This window comes from Sycon ciliatum, chromosome 1, assembly GCF_964019385.1.
Source record: "Sycon ciliatum chromosome 1, ocSycCili1.1, whole genome shotgun sequence".
NCBI classification, from domain to species: domain Eukaryota; kingdom Metazoa; phylum Porifera; class Calcarea; order Leucosolenida; family Sycettidae; genus Sycon; species Sycon ciliatum.
In genome coordinates this window covers 78,304,970-78,331,552 of record NC_088643.1, presented here as the reverse complement: position 1 = coordinate 78,331,552, position 26,583 = coordinate 78,304,970, and the positions used below count along the sequence as shown (strand labels likewise).

The window sequence follows — 26,583 nt, the reverse complement described above, 5'->3', positions numbered from 1 at the left end:
TCTGCACCATAGAACACCAGGCTGTACTGACGCTGTGACCTTTGTCTTTGAATCTTGTCTTGATTTGTACAGCTTGCTCAGGGGATTTCCCTGCAGATCTGCAGAGAGATTGACAATGATTGTGCATGTGATTGTGAATTCAAAAATGTTTGAAAACTGAACAAAAGGCAAACACTGTGCATCTGCAAACAGATAGTTCCCTAGCCCTTTGCTGTTCAAGTAGTTTTCTGGAAGTGGAAAGATGAGTGCCCATATACCAACACCTGTGAGCGTGCTGGACTGCTCTCAAGCGTTCGAGTTGCTCCATGATTCAGAAAAACTATACGCGCATTACGTTGCCGAGGCAAGCTTCAATGGCGGCTTGATCGTGCTACTTCAGACGTCCCCCGAGTCACCACTAGTTTTTGTCTTGTTGAGGAAATTGTTTTCCGTTGAGAGCCAGGCAAGCCTGAAAGCGTCGTGTACAGAAGGTGATGATGGAGTTTCCACTGGAGATTTTGAGGTAGATCTACATGATTGTAATAAATTAAGCGTGTGGTTACATAATTATGTGGCAGGAGGTGATTTATAATTGAAAAGAACTGGAGATTTTCTTGACCATTGCAGCTCAGCTTTTGGTATTTGATTGGCCTACCATTGAGTCAATGGCTTTCTTGTTATGAGGTGACACTGAATTATTTGTGCCTGAAAAGGCTTTGTGCAATGTATGTGTGTATTTCGGCTTAGAGGAGTGTGGAGGAGGCTTGATTGGGACGAAGATCAGATCAGGGATTGGCTGTATATAAAGGGGGCTGATATACATGCTATGGTCCTATGAGGGTGGTGGCATTCCTACGGATGCGGAAAGCTCAGTCTAACCGAGTATAACGCGAACCGTGAACTTTTTTCCAGGTTCCCGCACCCTTTAGTGCTTACGTGCTCGCATGCACACGTGTGTGTGTGTGCATGTACAGGTGGGCGAGCGTTGTTCTCATATACCGCGTGACCAAGTGATCATGTACATGTGAGCGGCCAAGAGGCGTAGGTCACGCGTGAGCGACCTCGTATCTTGCCTACTCCGCGAGATGTTCACTGCCTGTACAGAGGACCGGCGGACTTAGTTTTTGATTGGTCTGGTCATACCCCAGCCTTTCATACTTTGTGTATGACCTAGTGGGTACACACGACCAAACCAGCAGTAAACACACGTCGGTGGGCAAAAAGTTGGTCCGGCCATGGCCTGATCAACTGGATCGGTTCCGCCCAGGCCCAAATTGACGTCCATGTTCTGGACCTTCAGTAATGTTTCTGCCCAGGGCCTTACTACGGGCTTTTGTGGTAATACTGTTTGGTCCTAGAGTTCATATGGAGAGAGTCCTCTAATTTCAGAAATTTTAGGTGCTCAATATTTTCGGTATGAGGGCAAAAGGCCAGGTTAGGTGAACAGAAAATTTAGGTGCAGAGAAGCAGTTCCCTATTGGATTACGTGTGTTAGTGTTTGTTCGGTGTATTGAAAATTTTAGGTATGAAACAGACGCACCGAAAGTACAGGTGGAATCCTGATAATTCGAACCTCAAAATGCCAGGAAAAAACTTCTAATTATCCGGACATTCTAATTATTAGGGCTGAAACGATTATACCGAATAATCGAGTACCGTATTTTCCGGGGTATAAGCCGCACCGGGGTATAAGCCGCACCCCCCTTTTTGAGGCAAAATATTGACTAAAAGTTGGTATTCGGAGTATAAGCCGCACCCACAAACCAAGATTTTTCACACTCATTGACAAATGGCCTTTCTACAAATTTATTATGGTTATGGAGCTAAATACCATGTTAGATCAGATTATGAAGTGTTAGTGCACCACAGGTTGCTGCAGAGATGTTGGTGTATTGCTGTGTTGACTACAGATCACTCCATGTCATCTGCACTATCTTCAATCTCGCTGCCATTGATGTTGATCAGCAACACAGGCGCGAAGCTGAGTCGAATGACATGTCACATGACGTCAGCATGCATACTGATGTATGCTAAGCATTCATTCGCGCAAGCATATTCGGTGTATAAGCCGCAGGGGCGATTTTGGTCCGATTTTTAGCGAAAAAAGTGCGGCTTATACCCCGGAAAATACGGTACTCGTTTGATAACTCGATCGAGCAATCGTTTAGATTACCGATTACGATTATTTTGCATTTTTTAAATTTGTGTCCAGAAAGTTCTGTGAACTCTCGTTTTGCGAAGTTTGAATCAGTTTCCGCTGGGAGTATGCAGGTGCCAGGGGTATGGTTCATGTTCTGAGGTTAAATTGACTTCAAAACTGCCATGTTTCGGAGCTACCCTTTCACTAATGCAGATTTGTTGGTATTATGAAGGCATAGTTTGTGGAAACAGAGTAATGTTTGCACAGAATTATGACACTATTTGCTAACGATTATAATCGGTAATCGATACGTGAAAATCCACGATCATTTCAGCCCTACGAATTATCCAAACATGAACCCACAACACAATATGTATGTCAAAATGCTCTCATGGTCACGCAGAGTTGCGCTATGGACCTTAGACACAGATTTCGCGGATACTGAACTGACCGGCACAGTCTGCTCATGCAAACTGAACTGACCAGTACAATGTACAGTGAACTTCGAATTACAATTTGCTAACTTCGAATTATCAGCACAAATCCCACACATTTTCTATGTAAGTGGAATCTGTGGGACTTCGAATTAACCGGACATATCCAGTTCGAGGTTCGAATTATCAGAATTTTTTATGCGGGACTCGTATTGATAGAAATCGGTCCTGGAAAAACTTCTAATTAAGCGGTATGTTCGAATTAAGCCATATTCGAATTATCAGGATTCCACCTGTACCGAAAATAAAAGTACACCGGAAATTACAGTAACTTCTTAGAGTGTATGGTGAAGTGTGTGTTTTTGAAGTTGGAGCAGATGTGCGTAATAGAGAGGTTAAGATGCACGTTATTTCTGACGTGACGCGAAAGTTCAGCTCGCGTTATTTGGCTCGCACGTCGAAAAATCAACGCGAGTGACCTGCTGCTCACGTCCAAATTTGGAGTTTTACGCACACACACACTGAGTATACCGAGAATACTTATAATACAATTTACTATTATAGTAACTTTTTTTGCCGTTCTTGTTATTGCAGCTGTTTCTTGAATATGCAGCTGTGTTCTTCAGTAACATGGGTAACTACAAGTCATTTGGCGACTCCAAGATCGTGCCGGACATAACAGAGGTATTTCTGACTTCTTTCTGAGTGTGCTTGAAGGAATAATAAAACTTCTATAAATTGCATATAAAACGAAACAGTAGCATACGACATATGTCAAGAGACAAGAGAAGGTGCTTTGCTGGACTTGCTGGTAGCATGTGCGTGTGCATGGTTGGCGCCGCCTTAGCCATCGCTGACTGGTTGAGTTTTGAGTGAATAGTTCTGAGTGCTCAGTGCTGTGTGCATGTGAACATGTGCCCATCACGTTCTCACATTGTAGTTTATTTCCAGCAATTAGATCGATAATCAAGTACGGGATGTATGCCATTACTGATGAGGCGCGGTGCATGTATTAGCACTCGAATAAGACCCCCGTGCCGGCGTGTTGCTTCTACTACATCCTCTTGAGTTCGATCATTGATATGTGTTTCCTGCTGCTATTTTATTTCAGGATAAATTCTGGCTTATAATCTCGAAGAGTAAGGCGTTTGCCCAGGACAAGGATGAAGTCCAGCGTCTGTGGGACGCATGTCACTGCGCCATTTTCGACATGTCGCCACGCCGGCGACAGCTGGGTCTTGGTGATAAGGTATTGTCAGGAATTACTGTATACATTCTATACGTTCTATACACCTTCGGAATCATTGGTTTTGTCTTTTGTTTGTTTTTCAGGCAGAGACTTTATAGGGCATGTTCGATTGGTAGGATCTGGATCAACCGGATCCAATGGATTTGAATTTTTTTAACCCTTTCGATTGGTCGAATCCGGATTCGGATCCAACGGATTTGAATCCGGTCAACCCACCTCGGGGAGCAGGGTTGTCGGATCCAACAGATCCTTTTCGCAAATCAACCTTTTTTGGCACCTTTATTGGTGCGCTTATGTCCAGACATAAGTCCATGCGCTTAACCCGCTTATATGTGCGGAACTACGGTACAATTGTAGAAGTTCAAAGAGTTCGATCGCTGAACACACATGTAGCTAGTGTGCCCATCTCTGGACAGTACGAGTTGCAGGTAGCGAGACTTGTGCCCTTGCTGATCGGCTCCGCACAAACCAGTCGTAGGGCAAAAGATGCCTTGAGACCTCTTTAGGTTTTATTTTGTTGAATCAGCATGTGGCAAGTTGCCGTGGAGACTGCGTCGAATAGAAAGGGGCCAAACATGAGCGAGATCGTAAAGTCGTGCAGAGGAGTGATCACGAGGCAAGAAAAATAGAATATTTTAAACTTTCGTTTCGTTGGCAATCCTCAAGCTTGTCTGATATCGTGGTTGATAACTGGATAAGCCACACCGGGCTATCAACTTTGTGCGGAGTTGTCTGAGCGCTAGTTCCCAGATGCTTCTATTCGCATATCATCAGTATATGCACACCAGGGAGGTGTAGCGTACAGGGAGACAACATGAGATCATAGTACACTAAACGATCAGTGGTTGGACCGCGGATTTGGAAGTTATTCTTGATCCATGGTCTACACAACTTGTGATGGCGATCGCAGTCTTCAGGTGCTGACCCCAAACATGCCCCAGTTCACCGACACCATATGTCAGCTTGCTTGAATCGGCCTTGCCCCCCCCCCCCCCCCCCAAGTTGGCTTTGCTTCTTGTTCGACAGGTTGTGCATGAGTTTTCGGTTGATGGAGCCCCAGAACTTCCCGCCTGAGTTGGTGTACTTCTAATTCCAGACTCAGGATTTTATCGGCTCTATCCTGTCTCAAGGAGACAATTTCCTGGGATATACTACTAATTGACTCGGTAAGGCTTACGATTGCAAGTTGAAGCTCCGATGTAAGCACCGAACTCATTTGCGCCAGCACGTCCACTCCTTGCTTCGTCAGCTCGCTCACCAGATCCGGCCAGAAGAGGTTCGAAGCTTTGTCCACAGACATCTGTTCGCCCATCTTGATCAGCTCCTCATAACCAACCAAAGCCAGGTCCATGCTTTCCTTTGTCGCCATTGGTAACGTTGGTCACTTCTAGGCAAGAATAAGAAAGGGTAATTCTGGACAAAGACCTACCTCAAGGCGAATCCTCAGAGCACTAACATTTTAAACCGCACCCAATGTACCTTGATGTTTCAGGGCCGGCGCCACTGGTACGGCTGGTGCGGCCATGGCCGTACCAGTTTTCACCAACTCCAGCGTTCACGGGCTGCTCAGTGCGCACTTGATTATCTGCAAGCACCAGTAATAAGCCTCATACACTCCTTCCTAGTCTAGAGTCTCTACCTCCTCAACTGTTCTTCCTGTCCAGAGGAGTCTACTGTGCTAGCTGACATGATCTGTTGCTAGAGGAAGTGTGCAGCCGAAACAAACAGACAATGCATAGAGGTAGAGATGCATCCTCCTAGGATTTTGAAATTAGGCATGTAGAAATAGTCGGTCCTGTAGCCGACCTGGGGCCGTACCCCCCCCCCCCCCCCCCCCAGGAGCTGGCTCCGGGCCTGTGATTGTCTTTTACTTTCCTAGAACTGGGTGTATACAAGAGACAGCACAGGCGTGCCTCTACATTAGACATAGAGACACGCCGCATAACGGCCAATTGGGTTTCTAGGTCGAATTTCAACTGCTTATTACCTTATTACCTCAGGACAGATACCGCTGGATGCAATATACTGAAGCCAGCAGTACTAACATGTAGCCATCTGCCCCCTCAGTTTATCTACAACCGTGCGCAGCTTACCACACGCCTGGTGGAGAATGGACCACCAGGTGCAATTTACTGCACATCCAAGACTGGGTCCATGGACAGAGAGCTTTTTCAGAGCTGGTTCAAGGATCTCTTCTTGGCGTCAACATCCCGGGAGAAGACCCAGTTGATACTGATGGACAATCATTCCTCCCACACTAGCGTGGAGATACTCGAGCTGGCGAGGAAGTCTAATGTTGTTTTCATTGCGCTTCCATCCAAGACTACCCACATCCTGCAGCCACTCGACAAGACTGTCTTCAGTGCAATGGGAGCACACCACCAGAGCACCAGTGCAGCTGCCCGCTTGTTAAAGCCCAGCCATAGTCTCGCCCTGTCAGACTTTCTGCCGATATTTGCTGACACATTCACGAAATACGTCACCCCCGCCAACATCATGGCGGCAAGTTTTAAAGTAACGGGGGGGGGGGGGGTATACCGGCCTACGGACCGAAGGGTTATTCCTCAGCATGTCCTCGCACCATCTGAACTTCATCGCGCTGAATCAGGTATGGAACCACTCAGCCCAGAAGAGGAAACACTGTTCCAGAGGCGCCTAGCTGAGGGATACGATGTGCCGGATGCACGATACGACATGTGGAAAGCAGCTAGAGCAGCACCAGCACAGGACACGGGATTCGTTGAAATGCAACTGGCGACCAGCTTGGTTACTGCCGGGTCCCAGCACTGCATCAATTTTCATGACTCCAGCTGTGACACCGAGACGCCTTCCATCTGCAGCGAGCCAGGCTCGTACCTTGACAAGCGACGAGTTCTTCACAGCCCTGCAGCGAGTTGAAGAAGAAAGACAAAAGAAAGAAGATGCCAAGGAGGCCAACAGGAGGCAACGAGAGCAACGCAGGAGCAGTACCTCCAGTGCACATACATCATCATCAGCAGCAGAGGCAGAAGCAGCAACAGCAGTAACAGTAGCAACAGCAGCACTGGCAGCACAGCCAACTCCTACTTATCCTCAGACATGTTTGATCTGCGGTGAAGGCTGCAACGACAACTGTGCCGACTGTTTTGCATCACTGCACACTGCATGTTTGGAAGCTGTGCATCCTGATGGTAAATGTGTGAACTGTGTGCCTGATACACTGTGAGTGTTGACAGGTACTTGTACAAATGACAAAGGCACGTCAAACCATGTATATATTGTATAAATTTCTAATGCCTCTTTCATGAATTGTATAAAATCTTGATTTTTGAAATTCTTTCAAGCAATTTCACCTGAAACTTCACATTGAAATCCCAGGCATGAGCGCTTCTGTAACAGGCTCAGCTCGTATAATACTGTTGTACTATTACTGAATATCATATGCCCAGTTCAGTGTTGACACCATTTCATGCTGAACGTGTTCAATTCGCAAATTCTCAAAGGCTACTCAAAATTACCATATCCCAATAATGCCATTCAAGAGGACAATAATGATCATGGCTGTCACTCGGGCCTACCTTATTCAGACTGTCCACGGCTGCTGGTGTGAACCGAAGACATGTTGAATGCGGGGAAAATAGCTTTCAATCAATGAATATCGACACTAGTCGCTGCTGCGGAGCAAAAATGTAAAGTGTCCGGGCATTGAACACCATCAACTCGAACGTAAATCCTCGTGAAAATTGGCTTGCTTTTCAGTGACAGTGTCCAGCGAGATAGGAGTTAGAATTTCAAAAAAACACTCAGTGAGAGGAATAATCCACGTCTGCTTGACCCATGTGCGGACTTTTACTACTTGGCAATGGATTTTACTACAAAAATGTCTCCCAGAAAATGCGTACACAAAAGTGTCCGGGCACCGATCACCCGACTCTACTAACTAGTCTTGTTCTATGTCGTTCCGTATCTTTTCATTGCACACTTTTATGGGTGAAGAAGCAGCCTCAGATCTTGCCATGTAGTTGACCATCCACAGGTAGCAGGAGACCTGGTTAAAGGGGAAGTTAAGGCAAAAATTAAAATTTCACCAGTTGTAGTCTTCGGGGTGCTGAGTCGAATGGTCTTGGTCCGAGAAAGCTGAGACGCTCCCTTCCTACTTGAATCCCAATCGAACTCGCGCACTTCCACCGAAACTGGGTGACTGCGCCCTACTAGATGGGGATTTGTATGCAAAATGTCACTAAAAGCGCCATTTCGTTCTTATAAAAGCACGGATGACCGCGATTGGCCCATATGTTGTAGTCTTTTGGACGCTGAGTCGACTGGTTTTGGTCCGAAAAGGCTGCGATGCAGCGTTCCTCCTTTATTCCCAATCGAACATGGTTGAACAAGCGGTCACGTGCTCCTGGGTGCCAGCAGGCGACAACTTTCACACCAAGGTTCAACTCGAGTGACAGGACTGCACCCAAAAAAGGTCAAACAGGCTAGTAAGTTGTACCCTGCAGGCACGGTGACCAGGTGACTGGTGTACGCAGGAGCACGTGACCGCTTGTTCAACCATGTTCGATTGGGAATAAAGGAGGAACGCTGCATCGCAGCCTTTTCGGACCAAAACCAGTCGACTCAGCGTCCAAAAGACTACAACATATGGGCCAATCGCGGTCATCCGTGCTTTTATAAGAACGAAATGGCGCTTTTAGTGACATTTTGCATACAAATCCCCATCTAGTGGGGCGCAGTCACCCAGTTTCGGTGGAAGTGCGCGAGTTCGATTGGGATTCAAGTAGGAAGGGAGCGTCTCAGCTTTCTCGGACCAAGACCATTCGACTCAGCACCCCGAAGACTACAACTGGTGAAATTTTAATTTTTGCCTTAACTTCCCCTATTAACGCACTCTCCACATACAGGCATGCACCCGGCTCAGAACACATTGTTTTCTGGTTGGCATATCAGGGATATTGGGCGGAGCAGCTGGCGTGCATGAGAAAGACAGGTCGGCCTGCTCTGCGCAGGAGCTGTGACCCGGTGCACACATAGTGTGTGTGAGAGAGAGAGACAGACAGGTCGGCCTGCTCTGCGCAGGAGCTGTGACCTGGAGCACACAGAGTGTGTGTGAGAGAGAGAGACAGACAGGTCGGCCTGCTCTGCGCAGGAGCTGTGACCTGGAGCACACAGAGTGTGAACGAGAGACGGTCGGCCTGCCGTGGGTAGGAGCTGCGACCGGTAGTGATTGAAATGAGCCAGCTGCGGAGATAGACCTCGGACCAAGACCATTCGACTCAGCACCCCGAAGACTACAACTGGTGAAATTTTAATTTTTGCCTTAACTTCCCCTTTAACCTGTTGGTATGTTGCATTTTCTTTAGTCTGTTTGCTCGACAAGGTTCATGTCGTAACTTTTTGGTGGTGAGCTAATCCAGTATTGTGTTTATGGGTGCATGCATTATGGTGTTTGTGTGTGTGCGTGTGTGTGCACGCGTGTGTGTGTGTGCGCGTGCACGCGTGTGTGTGTGTGTTTGTGTGTGTGAGTGACCTTGCATGTGTATGTGTGTGTTGGTTCTCATCGATGACTGATCAACTTGGCAGGGCTTGACTACTTACTATTCATCAAATTGTGCTACATCTGACGCTGAGCTGATCCAGACCTTTATGCAATCTGAGGTAAGCTGGATGCTGAGTACGTGTTGCAAGTTGCAATGCTATTATTTTGTCTCCTGATTTGCATTTACCGATGGGCTCTCGAAGTCCTGATGTTTTGTGTGTGTGTGTGTGTGCGCGTGCGTGTGTGTGCGCGTGCGTGCGTGTGTGTGTGTGTGAGCGTGCGTGTGTGTGCGCGTGCGTGTGTGTGTGCGTGTGTGCATGTGTGTGTGTGTGTGTGTGTGTGTGTGTGTGTGTGTGTGTGTGTGTGTGTGTGTGCATGGGTGTGTGCATGGGTGTGTGCATGGGTGTGTGTGTGTGCGTGTGCTTGTTTGCATTTATTCTGTGTGGCGTCTGTGTACCTGAAGGACCTCAGTCCGTACAACACTCGCGTTTTCAAGACTGTAGATGGTGCCTCAAAGGTCACCTATGAACTTCGTTTAGCATCAGCTGTCACTTCAGGTTGGTTGGGCATGTGAGCTTATTATTGTTGAGTAGAGAATGTTCGAGAAAGACTTTGCTGTTGTTGCTTAGTACGTAGTGGTTGTGTAAGGTGCAATCTGGTTACATACTGGTGAATCAGTGGTGAATCAGTGGTGTAGCTGTGGTGAATCAGTGGTGTAGCTGTGGTGTATCAGTGGTGAATCAGTGGTGTAGCTGTGGTGTAGCTGGTACCTTTCAGGGAGGGGGGGGGGGGGGGGGGGGTGCATACTGTAAACCGCCCAATACTAAATTTTCACGATTTCTTAGAACCAGCGGGTTTGCGATGGTAAAAGTTCGCGAAACACTGGGGCCACTTACATCCACCCACTGTTGAAGTTAGATTTCATGGTGGCTAATATTCGCGTTACTCTCTTCTCGCGAAAATAGCGAACATTAATCCGTCGCGAATATTAGGCAGTTTACAGTAGTCGAAATATTCTTGAAGCCGTTCGTACTTACTCGTACAGTTATACCAGTAGTCGGTTTCTGATTGAAATTGCACTGTACAGGTACATGTATACAGCTGCAGTCTGATACAAGGACAAGTGTACTTTGCATACTGGCCCTCTGGCTTTACAGCAGCCACAGAACTGCGGTCCCTAGGCCATTTGGCCCAAGCATGCACAGGCTGAACGAATGTCGAAAGATGTTAGGGGAGGGAGAGGGTGCGTATGCCCCTGCGTCCCTCCCGGGCTACCCACCTGTGAATGTAGGACCGGGAGGGAGAGGGTGCGTATGCCCCTGTGTGCCTCCGGGGCTACCCACCTGTGAATGTAGGACCGGGAGGGAGAGGGTGCGTATGCCCCTGTGTGCCTCCGGGGCTACCCACCTGTGAATGTAGGACCGGGAGGGAGAGGGTGCGTATGCCCCTGCGTCCCTCCCGGGCTACCCACCTGTGAATGTAGGACCGGGAGGGAGAGGGTGCGTATGCCCCTGTGTCCCTCCCGGGCTACCCACCTGTGAATGAAGGACCGAATGATGTAGCCTATACATGTAGGTTCTTCATCTTTCCAGGATGATCACTTCTTTTCTTTTCTTGCTCCATTCCACATTGGAACATCTTGCTGTCCATTCTGTCCAGCAAGTACACGTACAATAGTCTAAAATTGCTAATCTGTTCATTTTGATAGCATTGGCCAGACATTGCCTTGTGTTGCAATCCGCCCGTGCCGTTCAATTTTCAGGTGAGCAAGCTGGTCCTGATGATGATATGCATGCCAAGCTGAAGTCCTATGAGTACAATGGTGTGCAGATCAACGTGGTACGCGGTGACTATGCACCGCTCATGCAGCGCGTCGTCGACAGCTTGACAAAGGCCAAGGTAACTCTAATGAGTCGCATGTTTGCTCTGATTTAGTGATTTATGGCTGCACGAGTCAATTTCGAATTTTACGATGCCTCTCAAGTTTCACAGACCGGTAGTTTGTAACCCCCAAACTCAGGGACCAGCCCGTGACTTGAACGAATAAAGCAAAAAACCGGCGTACTCAAACGAGCTGGTGTGGGCCTTGCGCACATGAGTACACTATCATAGGGTCTGGTGCAGCCCAGTCATGCAATGAATGCTGCACTGTGCAGTGGACCATGACCACATGGACATACTCTTGTAACTGCCTGAGTATTGGTTTCACAAACTTACATCTGACTTTCGGAGAGAAAAGAGCAGTACGTGGCATGTGGCCTTTTAATTCCTTACATCTGACTATACCTAAATTTACCAATGGGGTTCAATGCACTCAAGTGTTTCTTGCTCATTCAAATCTTGAGGAATATCACAATCAAAGTACATGTACTTTGGAAGAAGCCAAAGAAGTCTACTTTCCGATGCAACAATCCCAAAGAAGTCTACTTTCCGATGCAACAATCCCAAAGAAGTCTACTTTCCGATGCAACAATCCCAAAGAAGTCTACTTTCCGATGCAACAATCCCAAAGAAGTCTACTTTCCGATGCAACAATCCCAAAGAAGTCTACTTTCCGATGCAACAATCCTAAAGAAGTCTACTTTCCGATGCAACAATCCCAAAGAAGTCTACTTTCCGATGCAACAATCCCAAAGAAGTCTACTTTCCGATGCAACAATCGCCGAAGCATGCACAATGCACATTGCATTTTAGTTCTCCACTTTCACGTCTTGGGTTGAATATCAATGCGTTCTTTGCATAGTTGTACTTACATATTGCTCTCTGCCTGTTTGATACTTTACATTTGTTTGCAGGAGTATGCAGCCAATGAGAACGAGGTGCTGGCGCTTACGGGCTACATCAACAGCTTCCAGTGTGGCTCCATCCCATGGCATAAGCAAGGGTCACGGTCTTGGATTGCCGACAAGGGTCCAGTGGTGGAAAGGTACAGTGCAATGGTGAACAGTGGTCAGCACATGGGTGAGGTACTGTTTGCTTGACGGCGTGTGAGTGCATGTGCTATGGTGTGAGGGGAATCCCCTGTACCACCTGTGCCTGTAGTCTTTCAGGAGCTGGCTGAACGGGACGCCACCGAGCCTGCCGAGGGAATTACCCAGCCTGGAATGTGCCCTTTTTGGCATGGCGCTTTCATGATAGGGGTGCTCTGGCAATTTGCTGCTGGACCATATTTGCAAGTGCGTTGTGCGACATACATTTGCCACTCTCTACCCATGGAGAAGGTCAAGCTGCGATTTTTTTCTTTTTTGTTGCAGCTACATCGGGTTCATCGAGAGCTATCGTGATCCATTTGGAGTGCGAGGAGAGTTTGAAGGTACAGTGGAACTCGCCCATTACGTACTCTGATAATACATACTCTTGCTTAGTACGGAGATTACTAGTACTGCCTCTCACACACACACACACACACACACACACACACACACACACACACACACACACACACACACACACACACGCCTTTGACCTTTGACGCCCATCGCCGGAGGCAATGATAGTGATGCTACAGCGGAAGCCATAGCAACTTGTACTGGGATTGCACCATTCAATGGCTTGCAAGGCTGAAGAATTGACCGCCACTATGCAGCCTGGTCTACACCACACAGCTATGAAGTGGCTTTTTTCTGGCCAGTCAAAAAGACACACACACACACACACACACACACACACACACACACACACACACACATACACACACATACACACACTTGTACTTGTACTTGTTGCTCACTGCCAAAACTGGTCAGCGCGCTCGTCGCAACAGATCAACATGTGCACTGCACGCAGCGTTCTGTACGCGCGCTGAGGGTGCCGTCCCCGGTCAATCGACTGGATTTCCATGTCCGCTACAGTACACACACACACACATAGTGATCAAGACGATAATATACAGGACATACACACTACACATGTAGGAATGGTATATGGAATCTCACTATCATGCGAACGCTATCAGCTATGACTAAGCTTCGAATTTCACATAGTCCTACAATTGACTATGCCACCTCCTTGGATAAGCCACATTGACAGCCAGGCTGTGTCTAACAAACGGTGGGTCAGAAGCTGTAGAAGCTGAAAGTGCACTCTTGCTAGATTTCATATTTCATTGGGTACGTCGTAGTCTCACTTTTCCATTACCTTTCTCCTTTTCTGTCTCTTTGTCTTGTTCTTGCACAGGTTTCGTGGCTGTTGTAGACAAGGCCAAAAGTGCACAGTTTGGCCAGCTTGTCGAAATGGCACCGCAGCTCTTGCCAATGCTGCCTTGGCCAGCCACATTCGAGAAGGACACTTTCTTGCGGCCAGACTTCACCTCGCTGGATGTACTGGCATTCGGTGGTAGTGGAATACCAGCTGGTATCAACATACCCAACTGTAAGCTGATAGTAAACGTGTGCGCTGCTGCATGTCTGCTGATAGTGAACGTGTGCGCTGCATGTCTGCTGATAGTGAACGTGTGCGCTGCTGCATGTCTGCTGATAGTGAACGTGTGCGCTGCTGCATGTCTGCTGATAGTGAACGTGTGCGCTGCTGCATGTCTGCTGATAGTGAACGTGTGCGCTGCATGTCTGCTGATAGTGAACGTGTGCGCTGCTGCATGTCTGCTGATAGTGAACATGTGCGCTGCTGCATGTCTGCTGATAGTGAACATGTGCGCTGCTGCATGTCTGCTGAGAATGAACATGTGCGCTGCTGCATGTCTGCTGATAGTGAACGTGTGCGCTGCTGCATGTCTGCTGATAGTGAACGTGTGCGCTGCTGCATGTCTGCTGATAGTGAACGTGTGCGCTGCTGCATGTCTGCTGATAGTGAGCGTGTGCGCTGCTGCATGTCTGCTGATAGTGAACGTGTGCGCTGCATGTCTGCTGATAGTGAACGTGTGCGCTGCTGCATGTCTGCTGATAGTGAACGTGTGCGCTGCTGCATGTCTGCTGATAGTGAACGTGTGCGCTGCTGCATGTCTGCTGATAGTGAACGTGTGCGCTGCTGCATGTCTGCTGATAGTGAACGTGTGCGCTGCTGCATGTCTGCTGATAGTGAACGTGTGCGCTGCATGTCTGCTGATAGTGAACGTGTGCGCTGCTGCATGTCTGCTGATAGTGAACATGTGCGCTGCTGCATGTCTGCTGATAGTGAACATGTGCGCTGCTGCATGTCTGCTGAGAATGAACATGTGCGCTGCTGCATGTCTGCTGATAGTGAACGTGTGCGCTGCTGCATGTCTGCTGATAGTGAACGTGTGCGCTGCTGCATGTCTGCTGATAGTGAACGTGTGCGCTGCTGCATGTCTGCTGATAGTGAGCGTGTGCGCTGCTGCATGTCTGCTGATAGTGAACGTGTGCGCTGCTGCATGTCTGCTGATAGTGAACGTGTGCGCTGCTGCATGTCTGCTGATAGTGAACGTGTGCGCTGCTGCATGTCTGCTGATAGTGAACGTGTGCGCTGCTGCATGTCTGCTGATAGTGAACGTGTGCGCTGCATGTCTGCTGATAGTGAACGTGTGCGCTGCTGCATGTCTGCTGATAGTGAACATGTGCGCTGCTGCATGTCTGCTGATAGTGAACATGTGCGCTGCTGCATGTCTGCTGAGAATGAACATGTGCGCTGCTGCATGTCTGCTGATAGTGAACGTGTGCGCTGCTGCATGTCTGCTGATAGTGAACGTGTGCGCTGCTGCATGTCTGCTGATAGTGAACGTGTGCGCTGCTGCATGTCTGCTGATAGTGAGCGTGTGCGCTGCTGCATGTCTGCTGATAGTAAACGTGTGCGTGTGCGCTGCTGCATGTCTGCTGATAGTGAACGTGTGCGTGTGCGCTGCTGCATGTCTGCTGATAGTGAACGTGTGCGTGTGCGCTGCTGCATGTCTGCTGATAGTGAACGTGTGCGTGTGCGCTGCTGCATGTCTGCTGATAGTGAACGTGTGCGTGTGCGCTGCTGCATGTCTGCTGATAGTGAACGTGTGCGTGTGCGCTGCTGCATGTCTGCTGATAGTGAACGTGTGCGTGTGCGCTGCTGCATGTCTGCTGATAGTGAACGTGTGCGTGTGCGCTGCTGCATGTCTGCTGATAGTGAACGTGTGTGTGTGCGCTGCTGCATGTCTGCTGATAGTGAACGTGTGCGTGTGCGCTGCTGCATGTCTGCTAAGGGTACATGTTATAGTCTTTCGGAACCTTCTCTCGTTTTTTCTTAAAGTGTTAAAACACTTCATGTTGGAGCTGACGGTGAATGAATGTCGCGTTATGCTGTCCCATGATCTATGTTCCTCCTTGCCCCTTTGACTTCCTTTCGTTTAGATGATGACATTCGCCAGTCGGAAGGATTCAAGAATGTTTCTCTTGGTAACGTGCTGTCTGCCCGCACTGCAGACGGCAAGATCACGTTTGTTCATGATGATGATCAAGTAAGGACATTCTCACGTTGTAATAATCATGCACTACTGCCGGGTGCCAAGCACAGCATACCAATGTATACACGGTGACTGAACTGTGCATAGACTGTAGTACATGAAAATAAGAACGGCCTGGGCTACGAGGCTGATCCCTCTGATCCCTCTGATCCCTCTGTTCTTCACAACCCGACAGTACTGTACTCTGCTTAGAAGTGTTGTTGTTTTTTTTGTTTTTTTTTTACAAGTGGCGCTCAGAAGAGACAGTATTGAACTCTGCTTTTGGAATTGTGTGCTTATGTACTGTACAGTGTGATGTGTACTTTTGAAATGAACACTCTGTTGTAGTGGTGTGTGTAATGAACACTCTGTTGTAGTGGTGTATGTTGATGCTTCTATGTACAGTTGTGGCAAGTGAAATCCAACTCTTGGCATAAGGGACTGCACCATGCAGTCTGCAGCCCCTGCAGCCCTGCATACGTACAGTACATGTGTTCCATACAACTTTATCTGTTTCATGACAAAACTCGTACTCATCACAGTCAAGGTTCAAAAGGTGCTGGCAAAAATGAATGGGGATTGGATTCCATGTACCAATACTCCTTATGTGTACCATGTTTGTGAACTGTGTGTATCTACGCTGTGACCTTTTGGTCTGTTTGGGATGCATACAGCTCTATAGTACAAATTAGGTGCAGTGCTTTACATCATTGGTGTCCATTTGTGGCGCTGTCCCCTATGGCAAGTGTCGGATTTCACTTGCCACAACTGTACATCTATGTGCACTATGTGATGCAGTATGGCGGTCAGTGAATGCAGCGTTTCAGGCTTTCAGCTAGTTGGCTCCCTAACCAATACATGTTGGTCTTGTGAGGCTCTTTTGACTACCAGTAGTACTATCCTTTATCCAGGATCCTTGTAGCTTGTGTACAGTGTCTATCCGCAAGCGTGTGGTGTGCACTCTATGACTGTGTATTTCAGGAGCTCGTCAAGGCTCTCAAGGCACCATCTTTTGATGTTCAAGTTGGTCTGCATGAGCTGCTTGGCCACGGCAGTGGTAAACACTTCCAGAAGGTCGGTCTTGTTTGCTGTTTGCTGTCTGTTGCTTCATCTAAGACTTGAAAACATGTTTAAGCAGTTAGCTGTTCTCACTGATAACAGCGGTGTTACTGCAAAATGGCTGTTGCCATAGAAGAGAAATGCTGGCATGGTAGCAAGAAATTAAATTTTAAAGAACAAAAGGAAAGTGTTGATCAGTAAACGTTGACTTTCCTGTTCAGGGTTCTAGCCAGGTCAAAAATAGTAGGGCAGGGGAAATAGATACCCTGTAACTGATTTTCCATTTTTCAAAATTGTCTTGCCGTGCAAAATGCAACATACGGGGTGAACCCCCGACTTCACCCCAGACAAATGTGCCTTTATGAACCCTCTGTTAGTGACTATCGACTGCATTTTTGTTGAATTGCCTGAAAAAACACAAAAATCGGCAAATGATTAGGGGGAGGGGGCGCTCAATCAGAGGGGGGGGGGGCTGTACCCCTACCCTCCTTTGGCTTGAACCATGCTGTTACTCTTCAGGCTGCGTGTAGGTCCATGCCAGTGTGGCAAACCAGTCACTGCCATTGTTCCTCTACTAGAAGTTCATAACATCCTATTTTTATCCTGCTCTTATCCAAGTGTGTATTGGTGGTCGAGTGTCTAATATTGTTCTTGCTACTTGGACATTGATTTTTTCTATCTTGAGTTGAAAGTTTCTTTCGTATCTGGCTTGCAAGTGTTGGGTTTAGGAGAGAAAAGAGCAGTACGAGGTATGTGGCCTCTAATTTCCTAATACTTGGACCTGTCAACTCAACTACTCTGCCATCACCTGAGTCTTGGTCACTTTGTTCTTCAGCTTGGTTAGCCGTTCCGACGTGCCACCGTACACGACTCAGAAGCTGTACAGAAGCTGGCCAGAAACCGTACAGAAAATGCGGAAAAGGAACGCAGAAAGAAGCACAACGTACCTGTATGTGTACAATCGTGGACTCGCATAGAGAGTCGGCGAGTCGAACATGATTTCTCGGAAGAAATAGAGAAATAGGAGGGAAGGGGTGAAGAGTATAATGATGTATGTCTTTGTGACTAGTGTGAGGACTCAGGTGACAACTGTACGTACAGGTACAGGTGACCAAGGAGGGACCATGATCATCTATTCTCTTTTTTTAAAGAATGTGTGTGCTCGCTTGCCTTGATGATTTTGTCTGTGTGCTGCAGGATGCGGAGGGCAAGTTTAACTTCGACATTGACAGTGTTATTGATCCCTTGACCAATGAGAAGGTGAGCTACCGACAGTTACACTAGCCAGTTGTGCATGTGCTTGTGTACGAGAGGAAGGGAGTAGGCAGACAGACCAGGGGACTGTGCTATCGTTATAACATACTGTTCTCTTTGCATCGCATATAACATACTTGTTTGGACCCTGCTCAATGCCTCCCAGTCATTTGGCCTTTAATATCGATATACAGTACGTCTGTTATGAAGTGCAGATTGTTTCGTCCTGGATTATACGGGACTGAAGTTCCACTGTATTTCTCACAGTTCTGAGCTTTCCTGGTGAGACATATAAACGTGATGAAAACAGCAGCTTGGTGTCCTGGGATTGGCGGTATCACTCCGTGTTCGCTCTAGCGCCGAGTGCTTTCAATGCCTTGCGTACATACTGTTTCTGCAGGTCAAGACGTGGTATGGGCCTTTGGATACGTGGGACACCAAGTTCTCGACAATGTCGTCTTCGTACGAGGAGTGCCGTGCTGAGTGCGTGGGCATTTACTTGTGTCTGGATAAGGACATTCTGAAGTAAGTAGCACAAGTGGTCAGCTGCTTGCCCAGCATCTTATTGTTGTGAACATCATGATCAGGGGCGTAGCTGGTCCCCCTTTTAGGGGGGGGGGGGGGGGTGCATAGCCGCATATGTGTAGGATGGCTGGTACATGTCATTCATGGTCATTATGTACATGCTGAACCAAGGTCGAAATTTTTAGGGGGGTGCACGTGCCCCATGTGGGCTATGCGCCTGATGATTCTAGCATCAGATAGAGCTAGCAATGCTGCTCTGGGCTGCATGGATGCTTTGCCAGCACAACTTGTCTCAGTGAGCATGGTTAGATGTTCTCATGTCCACCACTGTGCAGTGCACTGCTGAATACTGTAAACTGCCTATTATTCGCGACGGTTTAATGTTCGCTATTTTCGCGAGAAGACCGGAACGCGAATATTAACCAGCGTGAATTCAAACTTCAACAGTGGGTGTATGTAGGTGGCCCCGGTGCTTCGCGAAATTTTGCCATCGTAAACTCGCTGGTTCTAAGAAATCGCGAAAATTTAGTGGGCGGTTTACAGTAAGTGCTGAAACGACCACGCTGTGCTAGTGGACTAACAACGATGGCGCTTCGTGCTGATGGTGTTGAGTGGACCGGATGATGCTCTGTTTAATGTGTGTGTACTATTCGTGTTTGTGCTTGTGTGTGTGTGTGTGTGTGTGTGTGTGTCCATGTGTGTGTGTGTGTGTGTACATGTGTGTGTGCATGTGTCCATGTGTGTGTGCATGTGTGTGGGTGGGTGGGTATGCGGACGGGTGGGTGGGTGGGCATGTGTGCGTGTGTGTCCACTTCTGGTATGCATCTGGCTGTGTAGGATCTTTGGACACGAAGGCAGGGCTGCCAGTGATATTCTGTATGTGAACTGGCTGCTCATGGTGCGTGCTGGCCTTTGCGCACTGGAAGTCTACACTCCCGAGACAGAGTCATGGCGACAGGTACATTGATGAGAATGACATCATTCCTTCTGGTTTTCTCTCTGTGTGATTACTGGTAGTAACACAAGCGATGAAAGCCTAGAGTTGCACATTAAGTAGAGTATTTTTTGTTGGTATCTCTCACAGGCAGTACTGTACTGTATGCGCAGTGTTCTCTCGTGTCATTGGAGTACCAGCTTGAATTGTATATGTATAGCCTTGTTGCTCTACTTTCTTTCTCCTGTGATTACAGGCTCACATGCAGGCTCGCCATGCCATTCTGAGAGTGCTGCTGGAAGCTCACCCGGACATAGTGCGTATCGAGAAGGTCACGGGGGAGGATGGCAAGCCGGATGTCGTCGTTCGTTTGGACCGCTCTCTCATCTACTTGCTGGGAAAGCCTGCCATTGCTGCCTTCTTGCAAAAGCTGCAGGTACCGTCACTAGTACACATAATCATTCCATATATGGACGTGTATTGTCTGCCGGCACCCATCTTGCCCGATTCCTCACTTACTGGCCATGGCTTATAAGTTGTTTTGGTGACACATTGTGTAGCAAGAGTGTGTGTGTGTGTGTGATCCCCAGTAGCCTAATCGGTAGGGCACTGTCGCGGAAAGACGGGGGTGCTGGGTTCCAATCCCGCTCATGGATCCTTCATTTGCAGCAAGTGTATAGTTGTCATGGTGGTGCAGTGTACAGTTGCCGTGTACTTGCTGGTAATGCTGAGGTCAGTGTACAGTGGTCATGTACTTGCTGGTAATGCTGAGGTCAGTGTACATATCTGCACAAAGTACTTACTGCACTTTGGGTCACAAGCATTGCCATGTCCTCTGGAGTGAAGACAACTGAATAGACGGATGAATACGTTCATGTACTGGACCTCCTCATGGGTTGCTTAGAGAGCATTACTTGTGTCACAAGTGAGTTGTATTGTCTGTGTCCTGGCGGGGTCCAACCTGGTAGCATTGATCAGGTAGTTACGTCATGCAGTGGAATGCTACCATACCTTGCCGTTCTTGCATGCGTTAATTGGACGTTTGCTGAGAGTTTGTGCGCATGTCGACATGTCCATGTGTCCTCACGTGCACCTGTGTGTTTGTGACGCCATGTTTTCTTTTTCTTTTTTCCACCGCTTGCAGGTGTACAAGTCCACAGCGGATGTGGATGCTGCACGCGGCATGTACAACCACTACACTGGATTCCCCAGTGAGGTTCAGCAGTTCTGGTACGAAATCCGCAACATTGTCCTGGCCAGGAAGAAGCCAAGGCAGGTATTTGTCCAAGCACATACCACCGCCGAGGACAATGGTAAGCAGAGTAACACTGTGTACAGCAGCAACCTCACAACTAGTAACACTGTGTACAGCAGCAACCTCACAACTAGTAACACTGTGTACAGCAGCAACCTCACAACTAGTAACACTGCGTACAGCAGCAACCTCACAACTAGTAACACTGTGTACAGCAGCAACCTCACAACTAGTAACACTGCGTACAGCAGCAACCTCACAACTAGTAACACTGCGTACAGCAGCAACCTCACAACTAGTAACACTGCGTACAGCAGCAACCTCACAACTAGTAACACTGCGTACAGCAGCAACCTCACAACTAGTAACACTGTGTACAGCAGCAACCTCACAACTAGTAACACTGTGTACAGCAGCAACCTCACAACTAGTAACACTGCGTCAGGGAGTCGTACTCAAACTAGGGAGGTGACACGGCACAGAAATCCGTGTCACAGGGGTTGACTCGCACCCGTGACCCCTCGTTGTTGTTTTTGGAATAGTTCAGTATAGTCCAGTCCGAAAGGTCATACTCGGATCGACTCGCCTTCTGTACTTCACCTCCAAGCGTGCAGCATGGGTGTCTAGTTTTTGAAATTATTGAGGCAGCACATTTCGTTTACAGCCCATCACTCGCCAGTATTCTTTGAAAGACTACCAGCAATTTGTTTACCTCCTGCCATGTCCGAACTACTTGATAGCAGTGATGGCAACAGCATTAGTTATGAGACAGCGTGTAGTGTTACGGTAACTGTTCAGAACTGTTCAGAGTCGTATCCTAGGTTAATCCGAATACTAAAAATTGACCCAAATTGCACATAACACGAAGCTGGTTTTTGAAAATTGTAAGTCGTGTATCTGCCCCATTTCTTCTTTATGACTTGCACAATACACCAGTCTTCCTAAACAACACATTTCTAGCAGGGGTTAAGTACCATATAAGAGAAGTACAGCCAGTGATATTGTCATGTTGAAATACTACAATTTTGACACAAATTACACATAACACGAAGCCAGGTTTTGAAAAATGCAAGTCGTATATCTGCCCCATTTCTTCTTTATGACTTGCACAATGGTCCAGTCTGCCTAAATAACACATTTATAGCAGGGGTTATGTACCATATTAGAGAAGTACAGCCAATGATATTGTCATGTCTAAATATTACAATTTTGACACAAATTAGACATAACACGAAGCTGGTTTTTGAAAATTGTAAGTCGTGTATCTGCCCCATTTCTTCTTTATGACTTGCACAATACACCAGTCTTCCTAAACAACACATTTCTAGCAGGGGTTAAGTACCATACAAGAGAGCTACATTGTACATCTAGTCATACTGTCATAAACAGCCAGCATTTTTCCTGCAGCAGTCACACCACCATCATCATTATTTCCAGGGAAATCCTCTTACATTGTCAGCTCCTACGTCGTTAGATACAATGTAGGGGGCTGTAGGACCGGCTCGTCAAAAATAGAGAACCTGAACAAGCGTGCTCGGGACGTCTCAGCAATCGTAGTATGCTTGAGCACTCCTATAAAAACTTGATCAATGGCAAAATCGTTCCCCACAGAAAAATCATACTTTGCGGGTCTTGCGTTGCACGCTTGGAGGTGAAGTACAGAAGGCGAGTCGATCCGAGTATGACCTTTCGGACTGGACTGGACTGAACTATTCCAAAAATAACAACGAGGGGTCACGGGTGCGAGTCAACCCCTGTGACACGGATTTCTGTGCCGTGTCACCTCCCTAGTTTGAGTACGACTCCCTGCACTGCGTACAGCAGCAACCTCACAACTAGTAACACTGTGTACAGCAGCAACCTCACAACTAGTAACACTGTGTACAGCAGCAACCTCACAACTAGTAACACTGCGTACAGCAGCAACCTCACAACTAGTAACACTGTGTACAGCAGCAACCTCACAACTAGTAACACTGCGTACAGCAGCAACCTCACAACTAGTAACACTGCGTACAGCAGCAACCTCACAACTAGTAACACTGCGTACAGCAGCAACCTCACAACTAGTAACACTGTGTACAGCAGCAACCTCACAACTAGTAACACTGCGTACAGCAGCACCCTCACAACTAGTAACACTGTGTACAGCAGCAACCTCACAACTAGTAACACTGCGTACAGCAGCAACCTCACAACTAGTAACACTGCGTACAGCAGCAACCTCACAACTAGTAACACTGTGTACAGCAGCAACCTCACAACTAGTAACACTGTGTAACACTGTGTAACACTGTGTAACACTGTGTAACACTGTGTAACACTGTGTAACACTGTGTAACACTGTGTAACACTGTGTAACACTGTGTAACACTGTGTAACACTGTGTAACACTGTGTAACACTGTGTAACACTGTGTAACACTTTGTAACACTGTGTAACACTGTGTAACACTGTGTAACACTGGGTGTAAACCTCACAACTACCCGCTAGTACTATACAGGCAGAAATATTCGTTGGCAATTTTGGTTCGTCATTTTCGTCCAAAGAATTTTCGGACTGAATTAAAAATGCAGGACTGAATGTCGATGTTCTACCTTTCGCTATGTTTCAACATCCATGGACGGATTTTCCACCCGACAAACTCTCTTCCTTTGGCGTTTGACGAAATTATTTACCGACTAAATTTTCTGCTTACTGTATTAAAGTCAGCAAATATTCAGCGCATATTTTTTCGGCTATTTCCGCCTGGTCGTATCTGCCCGCCGAAATTTTGTTTTGCAAGGTTCAGTGTCACAGTGTATAGAGTCAGCAGTAGTACAGGTCGAAAATTTAATGCGGCCGGAAATGTGTTTTAGCCCTGGGAGGCCGGAAATGTGTTTTAGCCCTGGGAGGCCGGAAATGTGTTTTAGCCCTGGGAGGCCGGAAATGTGTTTTAGCTCTGGGAGGCCGGAAATGTGTTTTAGCCCTGGGAGGCCAGAAATGTGTTTTAGCCCTGGGAGGCCGGAAATGTGTTTTAGCCCTGCGAGGCCGGAAATGTGTTTTAGCCCTGGGAGGCCGGAAATGTGTTTTAGCCCTGGGAGGCCGGAAATGTGTTTTAGCCTGGGAGGCCGGAAATGTGTTTTAGCCTGGGAGGCCGGAAATGTGTTTTAGCCTGGGAGGCCGGAAATGTGTTTTAGCCTGGGAGGCCGGATATTTGTACACTTACAGTAGAGTGTACAACGCTGCCTGAAATCGAGCCATTGACAAGCAGCACCCATACCCAATGCTTGTTGGTAGACCTGCTCTGTTGGTAGAATCCACTTGACATAGTCACGCCATCTGCTGTAGTGTTACTAAATGAGTTGCGGTGCTTTCCGTATGTGAACTGTCTTCTGCTTTCTGTGCATCTGCCGTCCCACCTTGCGTGTTGTCTGCAGGTACCGTGAAACTGCAGAACTTTGAGCCGACTACCGCGGGAATGGTGGAGTCGTGGGTGTCACGGTTCCCCGACGCCTGTGCCACCGAGTTGCTCGCCCTGGCGAAAACTGACGAGCAGCACTGGAAGAACTTTTGAGGCATGTGCCTGCTTGTGAATCTGACAATGATATTGAAGTAGTTGTGAGCTTGTGCAACCATAGCACCGCCTGGTGGTTTCTCTTCACATTTACGTGTTTAGGGCGTTGGGTGCGGTAGTGCACAAACTGACCATTCAAATGCCCAGGCTTGCACAGGCTGCTGCTTTTTCTGTGTATGATCTGCTCTGGTTGATACTCATCTTCAGTTTTAGACACACGCTTTCTCTGCATTCCTAAATTTCCAGTTTTAATATCAACCGTTTTTATGACATTTTGCCACCCTGGTTTTTCATGGATTTATTCTATTTCCTATTTCTGTTAGGATCCTGTAGGACGACGCATCACGCAGCTTCATTAGTAAAAGTGGGTTGTGAATGTGAGCCAGTGCTGCTCACAACCCACTTCTTTCCTATTTCTTTGTTACTCTTTCTGTTATACTGTTAAGTTAAAAATGCTCTTGTCGGTACATTACCTGAAGAGAAGGACAAAGTTCACTTGTGAAGAACTTTCAGAATGTTGTTGAAAAACCTGGAGTGTGTGCACTTGCTATGTGTTACACCCTTTCTTGTAAGGGCGCGGTCAGACTACCGAGAACCCCGTCAAACCGTGAATGGCGATAAACAGTGAAGGACATTCGCACTACCGGTAAACTAACGTTCCTTGTGCAGCTCTCACCGCGGTACTGAGAAGGGATTTCAAAATCCCTTTTCCCCTACTCCCAGCCTGAGCACCTTTTTACCGCCGGGATCCTGTTTCCGCAGCAGCTATTGTTACAATAGCATGGTTCAACACAGTACCCAGTTGTTGCCAGTGGTTAAGAAGTAAGGATGGGGCTTGCGACTCATCATTACCACCCAGCACATGCGGACATGACATTAATGACATCTCCCCAGCTGCTGCTTTCAGCAATGCCGGCTCACTCTGAGAGGCAATCGCTACTGCTGATCTGCCTACACTACACAAGCAACACGAGGACGGCAAGACCTGATCCAAGTGTACAGATATAACGACTTTCAAGAGCAACTTATCCCGGTGATCAGGGCATCGGTTTGGCCTGCCAAACATAATGTATATGTGTGTACGTGTGTGTGTGATTACAGTGATATGACCAGGTCAACTGCCAGAATTACATGTAGGGAGACGTTCAGACGATACGGCCATGTATGTACTACATGTAGTATAATTATGGTATAGAAAAAGGAGACTTTGCCCCGGAACCCCACCATGCTCTCTATCTGTATCTGTCTGTCTCTGTCTGTCTTTGTCTCTCTGTCTGTCCCTGTCTCTATGTCTGTCTGTCTCTATGTCTGTCTGTCTGTCACACGCACGCACACACACACACACACACACACACACACACACACACACACACACACACACACACACACACACACACACCTTGACCTTGTCCATTGCGTAGCAATGATAGCGCATTGTTATTTCTCCAGTCCACGACAGAATGACTGATGGCGTTTCAGGTCGCCGCTTCGACGGAACATGCGGCCGCAGGCGCAACCGTAGCCAGCAGCAGACACACACACACACACCCACACACACACACACACCATTGGACCATTGGACGCCCATCGCCGGAGGCGATGATAGCGATGCTACAGCAGAAGCCATAGCAGCTTATGCTGGGATTGCACCATTCAACAGCTTGCAAGGCTGAAGAATTGACCGCCACTATTCAGCCTGGTCTACACCACACAGCTATGAAGTGGCTTTTTCTGGCCAGTGAATCCCTACTTTTTGGTCTTTTTTATTTTATTTTCACACACACCTCAGACCTCAGACCTGCCCATCGCGGAAGCGATGATAGCGAACAGCTATGTTAGACATAGCAACTTGTGCTGGGATTACACCATTCAACAGCTTGCAAGGCTGATGAATTGACCGCCACTATTTTTAGCCTGGTATCCACCACACAGCTGATTGAAGTGACTTTTTCTGGCCAGTGAATCCCTATTTTCATTTTTCCATTTTTCACACACACACACACACACACACACACACACACACACACACACACACACACACACACACACACACACACACACGCACATGTGCACACACGTGCACATACACACAAATGATGCAAGCATGCGTATTTGTTGGGGGAGCAGATATCTTGACTCCAAGCACATTTCTAATGAATGCTAGTGCGCATATGAATGCAATTGGAAAATAGATACAACGCATTTGGTGCCGCAAAACATCATGCATCGTGAAAGTGTGAAGAGAGACAAAAATAAAGAGAAGACCCTTGCTGGTGGCAATGCACTGGCAAAGGT

At 47.6% G+C, this 26,583-nt stretch overlaps 1 protein-coding gene across 1 annotated transcript; it reads left to right on the top strand.

The window, feature by feature from the left end:
• Positions 1–63: 63 nt before the first annotated feature.
• On the top strand, positions 64–24,794 carry LOC135805630 (dipeptidyl peptidase 3-like). Its single transcript, XM_065319698.1, has 17 exons — positions 64–502; positions 3,148–3,237; positions 3,665–3,802; positions 9,368–9,442; positions 9,787–9,880; positions 11,086–11,222; positions 12,119–12,249; positions 12,578–12,636; positions 13,500–13,694; positions 15,614–15,720; positions 16,687–16,779; positions 17,962–18,024; positions 18,419–18,543; positions 19,381–19,501; positions 19,734–19,913; positions 20,622–20,790; positions 24,152–24,794. Exons 1-17 carry the CDS (start codon positions 242–244, stop codon positions 24,286–24,288), a joined length of 2,175 nt encoding a protein of 724 aa, XP_065175770.1. The 5' UTR covers positions 64–241; the 3' UTR covers positions 24,289–24,794.
• Positions 24,795–26,583: the final 1,789 nt, after the last annotated feature.